The sequence below is a fragment of the Lepidochelys kempii genome, chromosome 2, assembly GCF_965140285.1.
Source record: "Lepidochelys kempii isolate rLepKem1 chromosome 2, rLepKem1.hap1, whole genome shotgun sequence".
In the NCBI taxonomy this organism is placed as follows: domain Eukaryota; kingdom Metazoa; phylum Chordata; order Testudines; family Cheloniidae; genus Lepidochelys; species Lepidochelys kempii.
In genome coordinates, this window is record NC_136381.1 from 147190047 (window position 1) to 147203804 (window position 13758).

Consider the following 13758-nt stretch of genomic DNA (forward strand, 5'->3'; position numbering starts at 1 on the left):
TTCTATGCACTTTAATACATCTAAATGCAAAATTAGTCATCTAAGAACCAAGAATGTCAGTCACACTTATTAGATGGGGAACTGTATTCTGAAAAGCAGTGATTCAGAAAAGGACTTGGGGGTCATGGTGAATAATCAACTGAACATGCGTTGACAGTATGCTATGTGGGACTAAGAAAAGAAAACGAATTCCTTGAATGTATAAGCAGGAGATTAGCGTGTTTCAGAAGTAGGGAGGTGTTGTTACCACTGTATATGGCATAAATCAGAATTCTACTGGAATAATGTGTCCAGATCTGGTGCCCACCCTTTAAAAAAGAACAACAACAAACTGGAAAGTGTCCAAAAAAGTTAAAAAAATTATTTGAGCCTTGAAAAATATTCCTTATAAGGAGAGATTAAACAAGCTCAATCTATTCAGTTTAACAAGTAAATCTTAACGGTTACTTGATCTTAAACTGGAAGTACCTACACAGGGAAAAGATTTTTGATAGTAGATGGCTCTTTATCAAGCCCAGGCCCAAAATGTTTGAATGTTAGAAGATGAAGCTAAAATAATTCAGGCTAGAAATAAGACATATATAGTGATGGTAATTTAGAATCATAGAAGATTAGGGTTGGAAGAGACCTCAGGAGGTCATTTAATCCAACCCCTTGCTCAAAGCAGGACCAACTTCCACTAAATCATCCCAGCCAGGGCTTTGTCAAGCCAGGCCTTAATAACCTCTAAGGATGAAGATTCCACCATCTCCCTACGTAACCCATTCCAGTGCTTTACCACCCTCCTAGTGAAATAGTTTTTCCTTATATCCAATTTAGACCTCCCCCACTGTAACTTGAGACCATTGCTCCTGGTTCTGTCATCTGCCACCACTGAGAACAACCTAGCTCCATCCTCTTTGGAACCCCCCTTCAGGTAGTTGAAGGCTGCTATCAAATCCCCCCTCATTCTTCTCTTCTGCAGATTAAATAAGCCCAATTCCCTCAGCCTCTCCTCATAAGTCATGTGCCTCAGCCCCCTGATCATTTTTGTTGCCCTCCACTGGACTCTCCCGAATTTGTTCACATCCTTTCTGTAGTGGAGGAGCCAAAACTGGATGTAATACTCCAGATATGGCCTCACCAGTGCCGACTAGAGGGGAATAATCACTTCCCTCGATCTTCTGGCAATGCTCCTATACATGCAGCCCAATATACCATGAGCCTTCTTGGCAACAAGGGCACACTGTTGACTCATATCCAGATTCTCGTGCACTGTAATCCTAAGGTCCTTTTCTGCAGAACTGCCTCTTAGCCAGTCGGTCCCCAGCCTGTAGCAGTGCATGGGATTCTTCCGTCCTAAGTGCAGGACTCTACACTTGTCCTTGTTGAACCTCATCAGATTTCTTCTGGCCCAATCCTCCAATTTGTTTAGGTCACTCTGGACCCTATCCCTACCTTCCAGCATATCTACCCCCCAGCTTAGTTTCAACCGCAAACTTGCTGAGGGTGCAATCCATCCCATCGTCCAGATCATTAATGAAGATCTTGAACAAAACCAGCCCCAGGTCTGACCTCTGTGGCACTCCACTTGATACTGGCTACCAACTAGACATCAAGCCATTAATCACTCATTGACGACAATCTAGCCAGATTTCTATCCATCTTATAGTCCATTCATCCAATCCATACTTCTTTAACTTGCTGGCAAGAATACTGTGGGAGACCATATCAAAAGCTTTGCTAAAGTCAAGGTATAATGTCAGGGTGATTGAAGTCTGCCATGAGAACTGGGGCCTGGGATCTGGAAACTTCTGTTAGTTGTCCGAAGAAAGCCTTGTCTACCTCATTCTCCTGGTCTGGTGGTCTACAGAAGACGCCCACCCCAACATCAGCCCTGTTGCTCTCACCTCTAAACATAACCCAAAGACTCTCAACAGGCTTTTCTCCAGTTTCATACTGGAGCTCTGAGCAATCATACTGCTCTCTTACACACAGTGCAAATCCTCCACCTTTTCTCCCCTGTCTGCCCTTCCTGAACAGTTTATACCATCCACAACAGTGCTCCAGTCATGTGAATTACTCCACCAAGTCTCCATTATTCCGATCACATCACAGTTCCTTGACTGTGCCAGGACTTTCAATTCTTCCTGCTTGTTTCCCAAGTTTCTTGTGTTCGTGTACAGGCACCTACAATAACGAGCCAATTACCCTACTTTCTCAGTATGAATCAGGAGGCCTCCCCTGTTGCACCCTCCTTCTTGTGTTTCCTCCTGGTACCCTACTTGCCCACTTACCTCAGGGCTTAGGTCTCCATCCCCGGTGAACCTAGTTTAAAGCCCTCCTCACTAGGTTAGCAAGCCTGCCTGCGAAGATGCTCTTCCCTCTCTTTGTTATGTGGATCCCATCTTTTCCTAGCAATCCTTCTTCCTGGAACAATATCGCATGGTCGAAGAATCCAAAACCGCCTCTCCAACACCACCTGTGTAACCACACATTTACTTCCACAATTCAGTGGTCCCTACCTGAGCCTTTTCCTTCAACAGGGAGAATGGATGAGAGCACAACTTGCGCCTCAAATGCCTTTATCCTTCTTCCCAGAGCCACATAATCTGCAGTGACCTGCTGAAGGTCATTCTTGGCAGTATCATGGGTGCCAACATGGAGAAGTAGGAACAGGCAGCAGTCCAAGGGCTTGATCGGTCTCGGCAGACAACTCCTGAATTCTAGCTCCAGGCAAGAAGCACACTTCTCAAGTTTCCTAATCTGGATGGCATATGGATGACTATGTCCCCCTTATGAGGGAGTCCCCAACCACCACCACCCATCTCCTCCTCTTGGAAGTGGTGGTCTTAGAACCTCCATCCCTAGGACAATGCATCCTATGCCTTCCAGTCGATGGGGTCTCCTTCTGATCCCTTCCTTCAGATGACTCTTCCAAACCATTCTCCTCCATAATACCTGTGCAGAGAGCCTGAAAACAGTTTCTTAGCTCTATCTGCATTGGGAGTATATGGATTCTCCTCCTCCTCCTTCTTGAGGTCACATACTGCCAGTTTTCTTCCCTGTTCTGCACTGCCCTCTCTGATTCTTCAGCATGCTGTGCTTGCAATGCCAAATGCTGACTTCTATACAGAAAGTCTTCATTTTCTCTGATGCAATGTAGGGTTGATACTTGGGTCTCTAGTCCTTTAACCTTCCCCTCCATTGGAACAACTTACCATCACTTGCCCATTACTTTAAGTCTTTAAATCAAGATTGAAAGTCTTTCTAAAAGAGATTCTGTACCTCAAAACTGAAGATACAGGCTTGAGACAGGAATCACTATGTGAAATGCTATAGCCTACATATGTAGGAGGTTAGACTAGAATAGATGATCCTAACAATCTTAAAATTCTATGAATCTATGAAATGCTAGTCTCTTTGATTATCAATGTTTAACTGAAAACAAAGAGTAGAGGTAGCTCATTGAGCTCAGTGAAATCTATGTCAAACAATGGATCCCATATTAATGTTTCCACCCAGGCCACACTGAGGGTATTGATGATTTATAAGAGTCTGAATCGGATGAAAGGGCATACAGAAAATGGAATAATAAGGATGCAGACTGGGCTGTGATCCTGGGAAGTAAAAATCATTTCTAAGATCCCTGTGATCCAATGTCCCTTTGATGCATTAAAGCTGTTTAGTGAGGCCTCAGACACAGCAATAAGGTAAGCTTCAAACCAGATCAAACTCCCTATAGGAGCATTTTTTCCCTCTCTTTCCTTGGGGCAATAGCTATGAAGACAATGGTATGGATCAAAAGCAGCCCTTTTGCTCATTCCCTTCCTCTACAGGGCAAAGGGATACTTCTTGGTATCCACCTGAGGTTCCAGATATAAGCAGTTTCTCTAGCTCCTCCTCCAGTAAGCAAAAGCTAGCCAGTCTATATCTCATCTCTTATTGGGAACAGGTTTGAAAGACTATACCCAGCGTGGACTAAAACTACTGAGGACAAACTGCATTTTATTTGGTACAATGTGGCTACTTTTCACATTTCATGTTCCTTCCTTAATTTTCTTTTCTTTATTCTGATAGACATCTCTTTGGAACTCCTTCAATATCTTCTTGACTGTGTGCAATTTCACCTGTCCCACCTTGGGAGGGTACCTATTTCAGATTTACTGGGCCAACGTTTTCAAACATAGGATTCTAAAATTAGGAATTTAAATCCATAAATAAGTGACCTGGTTTTTAAAAATGCAAAGCATCAGTAGCTTCCACTGAAGTTAATAGAAGTCTACATATGGATTTAGAAACCTAATTTTAGAATCCTATGTTTGAAAACCATAGCTCTGGATTCCCAAAAGAGGATGGGCACATACTCCCAGATCTAGACTGATCTCCTTTATAATCAGCAATAAGATTCTGGGTGGAGTACGTCTCTCAATCAAGAAAATCTAGAAATGACTATTTCTATGTGCTACAAATCTCCAAAAAGCACATTTGAATGTCTCAGTACATTATTCCCTCTTCAAATACCTGCAGTTCATAGTGGGGAACCTGTGTTTGCAAGATGTGGCCCTTCCTTTGGTCTGCCTTTGGTCTGCCTTTGGACTATAAGGTGGATAGAAAGCTGGCTAGATTGCTGGGCTCAATGGGTAGCAATCAACGGCTCGATGTCTAGTTGGCAGCCGGTATCAAGCGGAGTACCCCAGGGGTCAGTCCTGGGGCTGGTTTTGTTCAACATCTTTATTAAAGATCTGGATGGTGGGATGGATTGCACCCTCAGCAAGTTCGCAGATGACACTAAGCTGGGGGGAGAGGTAGATATGCTAGAGGGTAAGGATAGGATACAGAGTGACCTAGATAAATTGGAGGATTGGGCCAAAAGAAATCTGATGAGTTCAACAAGGACAAGTTTAGAGTCCTGTACTTAGGATGCAAGAATCCCATGCACCACTACAGGCTGGGGACCAACTGGCTAAGCAGCAGTCCTGCAGAAAAGGACCTTAGGATTACAGTGGATGAGAAGCTGGATTATGAGTCAGCAGTGTGCCCTTGTTGCCAAGGAGGCTAGTGGCATATTGGGCTGCATTAGTAGGAGCATTGCCAGAAGATCGAGGGAAGTGATTATTCCCCTCTAGTCGGCACTGGTGAGGCCACATCTGGAGTATTGCATCCAGTTTTGGGGCCCCCACTACAGAAAGGACATGAACAAATTCGGGAGAGTCCAGCGGAGGGCAAGGAAAATGATCAGGGGGCTGGAAAACATGACTTACAAGGAGAGGCTGAGGTAACTGGACATGTTTAGTCTGCAGAAGAGAAGAGTGAGGGGGGATTTGATAGCAGCCTTCAACTACCTGAAGGGGGATTCCAAAGAGGATGGAGCTTGGCTTTTATCAGTCATGGCAGATGACAGAACAAGGAGCAATAGTCTCAAGTTGCAGTAGGGGAGGTCTAGGTTGCATATTAGGAAACACTATTTCACTATGAGGGTGGTGAAGCACTGGAATGGGTTACGCAGGGAGGTGGTGGAATCTCCATCCGTAGAGGTTTTTAAGGCCCAGCTTGACAAAGCCCTGGCTGTCATGATTTAGTTGGTGTTGGTCCCGCTTTGAGCAGGGGGTTGGACTAGATGACCTCCTGAGGTCTCTTCCAACCCTAATCTTCTATGATTCTACCTTCAGTCCCTCAGGGTCTCTAAGATAGCTATGATACTGATTCTTTCTGAGGGAGAAAAGGGTATCTACATTTATCATACCCTGAATAACTGTCTCAATTGGTTATAATGCAGTCAGGTGGTCTGTGTCTGCAACAAACTAGCATCAGACACACCTGGAAAGACAAGGCTTACACTCATCTGAACAGTGTTTTTCATTTTCTAAGGCCGGGTACAAAGAATCAAAGGACTGGTATAGACTTAAGTCAACAACCTCAATATTTTATTCTTGCAGGCACCTCACTGGGAACATAGAGAAATGTGTCCCAGAGGAGAGCCCAGAGAAGGGGCTGGGGATCTCAGAAACCACTGAGGTGGGTGAGGATTCCTGTGACTCTGTAACACAGGGAAGCAGTGTACTTCCAAGTGTGGGAGAGGCTGAAGCTAGCTCCTTTCCAGTAGAAGGCAACATGCCCTCAGGCACAAGGGCAGGAGAGGTGATGTCAGTGATTAAGAAAACTGTCCCAGTTGTTAGCTGGCAGAGTTCTGCAGATGAACAAGAGACAGAACCCTTCCTAGGGAGCACAGAGAAATCTGTCTTAGGAGGGGGCCCAGAGGAGGAAACTGGGAAAGGAATAGTGGGGGTACAGGAATGTCTCCTCACTAGTCACTTGGGGCAGGATGTCCAGGACACTAGGGTGGCTGGGTCAGCATCTGTGCGCCCAGACACTCAGCCTGTGACCCAGGTTTTGAGAAGGAACTGTGTAACTGACCTCCTGGAGGGTTTTTGGAAAGTAACTGTGTGTCTTTAAATCAAGATGCGGCTCCAATGCCTGTGATAACAGAGGAGTTGGGAAAAGAAAATTGCCAGGTGGTAGTTAGTGAGAATACAAATGGCCCAACTGACAGAGTGGGGGGTGTCTTACCCCACCCTGGTGAGACACAGAAAGCAATTATGGGAGAGCTGCTGGGAAAAGGAGCATCTGATCGAAGAGTAAACACACCTAGCTCGTAGAGCACAGATCACAGCCCTCCAGGGGGCAGGGAAGGACTGAGTTCTGGAAGGGGGAACACAGGATAACCCCAAAAGGGGAGCTGGATTTTCTGCATATATACAGTCCTGGGGTTCGGAGACCAATCCCCAAAGGGCCAACCAATGTGTAGGATCCCCCTGAACATCTATCTTGCCAGACCCTGAGGCACCAAAATTCCAGAAACGTGATTAAATTAAGAGCCGACGCAGAGGGGAACAATGGAAGGAAGGAAAAGCTAGTGACTGATTACATGGGAGAGAGTCAAAGAACACCATGGGTAACGAACAAACTAACCTCAAACTACACTATCTGAATAGAGGGCGTGGTATCATAAAGATACTAGTAAATGCCCATCTGTGATAAAAATTTTGGCATTAATGTTAAGTTTTGGGGATAAGAATTTTGACACAGATGTTAAATCTATGATAATGCTACTTGTCAAGGAGTGTGGGGGAGTCAGGGCCCTGCACCCCCCACTTCCTGCAATTCACCGTGACGCTCAGCCAGCCAGTAAAACAGAAGGTTTATTAGACGACAGGAACACAGTCTAAAACAGAGCTTTTAGGTACAGAAAACAGGACCCCTCAGTTAGGTCCCTCTTGGGGAGCGGGGAGCACAGACCCAGGTTCTGGGCCTCCCCGCATCTCCCCAGCCAGCTCCAAACTGAAACCCCTTCCTGCTGCTTCACCCAGCCACACTCCCAGCCCCTCCTCCACACTTTGTCCAGTTTCCCAGGCAGAAAGTATCACCTGGCTCCAACCCCTTCCTGGGCTCAGGTTATGAAGCGCAGCCACAATCCTTTACTTGCTGGTCGTCAAGTATCATCCCTCAGTGAAGTCACACCCTTATTTCCCATCACCATCTAGTATTGATGCACTACCCCAGGGAAATGGAGGCACACCCCGTGTCAGCAGAAGACAGTAAACTAGTAAAACTCCCATGCAACATTACCAGGTTAATACTCCCTGCTCCATCACTCTACTTTTCAATTAATACCTGTAAACAGGTTTAAAGCTTATCACAGCAGAGAAACCTTAAAAAACCTGGTTTTCTGTGTGTGACTGGGGAAACTGAGGCATGCTGCCTCATAGCCTTAATGGCTGGATCCCAAGAGAACTATAACACAAACTGCCTTCAAGCTAGTCAGTAACTAACCCTCTTGCAGTAAACTAAGGGTACCTTGGAGGAACACGCTACACCCCCATGTTCCTTTTGAAAAAAATGATTGTGTTGTATCCAATGCAAAGTTTGTCATGTTGGGTGTCTTCGGAAGGTTCATGATGCACTGAGCATGGTTGTTCTAGTGACGTTACAGTAATTATTACAGTAATGTTATAAGCTATAATTTCATGTATATGGTCATAAAGCTGAAAATTTATCCTCATGGCTTAAACCAAGCCCAACAAAAACTCTCCAAGAACAGAGAGGTAGTTCACACCTCATCAGGGCATGTATGGGGAAAACCCAGCCCAGCCTCACAGGAACAAAGGATGCTGGCCTAGGCAACATCAAAAGGATCTGTTAGACTCTGAGTGAGTCACCCCCCTTCCTTTGGTCAGTTTGGGACTGCAATGAGGTAATGCTCACCTGACTCTGAAGGGGAGAAGGGCAAAGCCAAGAGGGAAGAAAGGACATGATAGAAGGGAGAGACATTTGCCATGCACTTCCTCTCTCTTCCACCTACATCTACAAACACCACACCAAGCGACTGAAGCGCTGATCAAAGGGGAGAGCCTGACTGAAGAGCAACCAGCCAGCCTGTGGTAAGAAGCATCTAAGTTTGTAAGGGCACTGAAAGTGTTAAGATCAGCTTAGAATGTGTTTTGCTTTTATTTCATTTGACCAAATCTGACTTGTTATTTTTTGACTTATAATCACTTAAAATCTATCTTTATAGTTAATAAATGTATTTGGTTATTCTACCTGAAGCAGTGCATTTGGTCTGAAGTGTGACAGAGACTCCCCTTGGGATAACAAGCCTGGTACAAATCAATTTCTTTGTTAAATTGTCAAACTCATAAACTTGCAGCATCCAGTGGGCATAACTGGACAATGCAAGACGGAGGTTCCTAGGGTTGTGTCTGGGACCGGAAGTATTGGCTAGTGTCATTCGGTTGCACAATCCAAGGAGCAGCTTATATGCCAGAGACTGTGCGTGAACAGGCCAGGAATGGAGATTCTCACAGCAGAGCAGGGTAAGGCTGGCTCCCAGAGTCAAGGATTGGAGTTGCCTAGCAGATCACCGGTCCAGACAACGCCAGAGGGGGATGTCACAATAATTTGCTTATAAAATAAATTATGAAGTGGATAAGTTAAGAAAGTTTCTAATCAAAATTAATTTAAAAAGTGATTCTTGATCAGACTTTTAAAAACATTAACACAACCTCATGGAAACTAAACAATTAAAAGAAACAAATTATGTTTACATGTCTTGTACAACAGATTTCTAATATACAGAGAGCTGCAATTGTTTTTACTTTTCCTCACTCTCTAAAAATAACCTGAAATTGCTCTGTAATTTACTCCTCAAAATAAGTTATTTTAAAATTCTGAAAGTTACCTCAAAGAGAGCCATATTTTTCCCTTCATAGCTATTTCCTTGGTCCATCTCGGCACTGTTAATAAATGGACTATTTTCCTTCGGAATCCCATCTCCTGGTGGATAATAAGAAATGGTTAGAAACAAAGGCAGCAGCAATGCCTACCTCAGAAAAGCGGTTGAAACTTAGAAACAGACTCATTAGCCCAATTTTTCCCCTTATGAAGGCTCTGTGTTGACCTAACTCATATCAAGGATAGCTAGACCAGTTCACTCATTAACATAGCTAGCCTTTGAAGCCAGGTAAGAAATGTGCACAAAAATGTTGTTAATTTTAGGGCTGTCAAGCAATTAAAAAAATTAATCACGATTAATTGCAATTAATCGTGCTGGTAAACAACAATAGAATACTATTTATTTTAAATATTTTGGATGTTTACTACATTTTCAAATATATTAATTAAAATTACAACATAGAATACAAAGTGTACAGTGCTTACTTTATATTTATTTTTATTACAAATATTTGGACTGTAAAAAAAACAAAAAAATGTATTTTTCAATTCACCTCATACAAGTACTGTAGTGCAATTTCTTTATCATGAAAATTGAACTTACAAATGTAGAATTATGTAAAAAACTGCATTCAAAAATAAAACAATGTAAAACTTTAGAGCCCACAAGTCCACTCAGTCCTACATCTTGGTCAACCATTCACGCAGACAAACAGGAGACAATGCTGCCTGCTTCTTGTTTACATCACCTGAAAGTGAGAACAGGCATTTGCATGGCACTATTGTAGCTGGCGTTGCAAGATATTTACATGCCAGATGCACTAAAGATTCATATGTCCCACCATTCCAGAGGACATGCATCCATGCTGATGATGGGTTATGCTTGATAACGATCCAAATCAGTGCTGACGCATGTTCATTTTCAGTATCTGAGTCCGATGCCACCAGCAGAAGTTTCATTTTCTTTTTTGGTGGTTTGGGCTCTGTAGTTTCCGCATCAGTGTGTTGCTCTTTTAAGACTTCTAAAAGCATGCTTCACACCTCATCCCTGTTAGATTTTGGAAGCTACTTCAGATTCTTAAACCTTGGGTTGAGTCCTGTAGCTATTTTTAGAAATCTCACATGGGTACCTTTTTTGTGTTTTGTCAAATCTGCAGTGAAAGTGTTCTTAAAACGAACATGTGCTGGGTCATCATCCGAGACTGCTATAACATAAAATATATGCAGAATGCATAAAACAGAGCAGGAGACATAGAATCATAGAATATCAGGGTTGGAAGGGACCTCAGGAGGTCATCTAGTCCAACCCCCTGCTCAAAGCAGGACCAATCCCCAACTAAATCATCCCAGGCAGGGCTTTGTCAAGCCTGACCTTAAAGACTTCTAAGGAAGGAGATTCCACCACCTCATGCAATTCTCCCCCGAAGGAGATTTTAATTTAATTGACAGATTATTTAATTGACGCGTTATTTTTTTAACAAGCATCATCAGCATGGACACATGCCCTCTGGAATGGTGGTTGAAGCATGAAGGGACATATGAATCTTTAGCGCGTCTGGCATGTAAATATTTTGCAATGCCACCTACAACAGTGCTATGCGAATGCCTGGTATTCTATTGTTCTAAGTGCAATTAATTTTTTTGAATTAATCACGTGAGTTAGCTGCAATTAATTGGCATCCCTAGCTAATATATAAATTAATACACACACACACAAAACCACTGTTCAGTGACACTTAAGGTTATTTAGTGACAGTTAAGGTTGAATCGATACTGAGCCTAGCCACCCAAACCTTAATAGTATAGAAATAAGAGGGAAAAGAGAAAAGTCTCCACTTGCACTTTTATGCAAAACCTATCGATACCATCATACTCTCTTCTCCATTCAGTTTGAGAGTTATTCTACATTAACATTGCTGAAGTCATCATTAAGGTTTTTCATAAGAGCACAAGTTGGATGAAGCTGAGGAACATATAGCTTTTCAGTGTCTGTTAGAAAGGAAAGCATATGCTTTAGGGACAATTGGAGCTGCAGTAAAGAGTTATTAAACATCAATTGTTTTGTTTGTTTCAAACTCCCTTGCCTGACGATAATACTCAAGATGGGGCATGACACAATAAATATGTGTGAATGTTCTATAAATTATTTCTATATGTAAAAATGTAGATCTATTCTGAAGCAAGACTTATGGCTATCAGATCACAAAGTATAATATCTTTCATTCTCATGTAATTCTCTCTGGATAGCTACTAACTCAATAAAATATTTTCCAAGGCATATGAATCATTTTTCCCTTATTTTTATCCTGCATTTTAATCATTTTCTACCAAGCATTGGACAGGGGACCTAATTAAAGTCTCTTGCCGTGTAAATTAATCGCTTCATGTCTTCAGGGACTTTTCAGTAACAAGTCTTCCAGATACACTATACTTATTTTAGAGTTATTGTGATTTTTGTTTTAATATGTAATTACTTCTACTGCAATTGTTTCTATTTTCATTGTTTATAATAAAAGTCTGTTTTTACTTCAATATGTGAGACAGTGCAACACTATGGGCTCAAGTGAAATCATCACGTTTTAGTCATACTTTCAATTTTTAGTGACTAAAAGGCATAAATATTTTACTACTTTGGGTGTTGCATGTCTCATAAATGATAAAAGTGGTTCTAAAGGATTAGTGCACACTTGTAATTTCCTTTGGAAGACAGCAATAGGCTTAAGAGAATTACTACAGCAGCTAAAATTTTCTAAAATTAAGTTTAACTGCTTTGTCCATAGATATTTTTTCTGTTGCAGAAAAGGCATTATAGTCTGTGTTAAAATAGCAGGTTAAAATTTTTTGTCAACAGATTTTTTCAATTAAAAATTAATGTTTCCATTGGGTTTTCAGTTACAAATGAAGTGAGTTGAAAGTTCTCAGCCTTCAACATTTGAAAAACATTGTGATATGTGAAGATTATTTATGAGTTGCCTGTTAACTGGATATTGTGGTACATATAGAATGATTTGTCAGAGCAAATTTAAAAGTTTTAAATGGAAAAAAATAAACATGCTTGTTTTTTAATGTCATGTGTGCTTAATTACCATTCCTAATGTTAAGTTAACTTGTAAAAGAGGCATCATCCCAGCACTGAATATAACATATATTATATTATAATGTAGTTAAGATTGAAACTATACATCAGTATTTAAGGCAAAAAAAATCTTTTATATTGATTGTTACAACATCCCTGTAATGTATTTTACCCTAAATTACTTAAGTGTATCCTCAAATATTTTAATGTAACTTTGGGAATTTCCTGGGGGAGATTTAATATTTTAATTATTAAAATGTTCACACATGAACAGTAAACAAGAAAGCTAAAGGAGAATGCTACCATGTGAGATTTCTAATTATTTGAAGATATACAATAACAACCTTAAATAGCTTTTTAAAATTTAACTTTTAGGCTTGGTCATTCAAGTATAGACTCTAGCTGCAGTTAATGGTAATTTTCTGCTGTTATTCTTCATAATCAAACACTGAGGATCAGGAGAATGGAGGCAGTGGCCATTTTTGATTATGACAGGTGATGACCTCTATCTCATATTTTGACAAGGGCATCTTAGCAGAGTGCAAATTGTGACCTCGGTCTCATTTAGATGACTATTTTGAAAGAGGGCAGTCCTTCATGAATTCTCTGAAGAGAACATTATTCTTTAGTCTCTGCTGAAAGAGGAATTTTCACTTATGAAGAATAATTTTTAAAAGTGATATTAATGCTAAAAATATTTTTAAACATACCTTAATCAGTGTAATCTGATCTGCTCAAGATTTATTCTGACAACTTTTGTCTAGAAAGACAACACCCAAGCTCATCTTTTTGGGACTCCTCCCCTCGACAAAAACGACAACAGCCAACAACAACAAAATGTCAGATGTAAAAGAGTACACTTTTCAATCAATATTAATTTCTTTACTAGTAAACTCTCAGAATATTCAATCAGTACTGTAATTTTGAAGAGTTACTCCTGGGGGAATTCTGCACCATTGTACATGTGCAGAATGCATGTGTCCTGCAGAATTTTTTTCCATAGAAAATACATTCTGCCCAAGAAGTGCTGCATTTCCACCTTTCACCCACCAGAGGCCGCTGTGATACTAGGACAGCCAGCAGCATGAACATAGCTGCCTGTTCTGGCACCACAGCTGCCTCTGGTGGGCAAAAGGTGGAACTGCAGTACTTCATGGGCAGAATGTATTTTCTGTGGGGAAAAAATATTCTGTGTATGTGCAATGGCACAGAATTCCCCCAGGAGTAGAAATTCATCACAGCACCCTGCTCGCGGAGCCAGGTTAGAACAGAGTAGGGCACATGGGGCTGCTGGGGGGGGTCACAGACTGGGGGTCAGAATGGCTAGTGCAGGGAACAGACTGGGGCACAGGCTCAGGAGCTAGTGGGATGACAGCATTGAGCCAGGGGCTGAATGGGAGTGGGGGTGCAAGGCCACATGGGGATGGGGGAGGGGAGCTGCAGGGACACATGAGGATTGGGGAGGAGGCTGC

At 41.9% G+C, this 13758-nt stretch overlaps 1 protein-coding gene across 1 annotated transcript in view; it reads right to left on the reverse strand.

Annotated features, from left to right (window-relative positions):
• Window positions 1–13758, reverse strand: part of SLC12A7 (solute carrier family 12 member 7) — a 334753-nt gene that overhangs the window by 164568 nt on the left and 156427 nt on the right. Inside the window, exon 2 of the mRNA XM_073332427.2 lies at window positions 9218–9312. Within this exon, the coding sequence (XP_073188528.2) occupies window positions 9218–9312 (95 nt within the window). The remainder of the gene's footprint in view (window positions 1–9217; window positions 9313–13758) is intronic.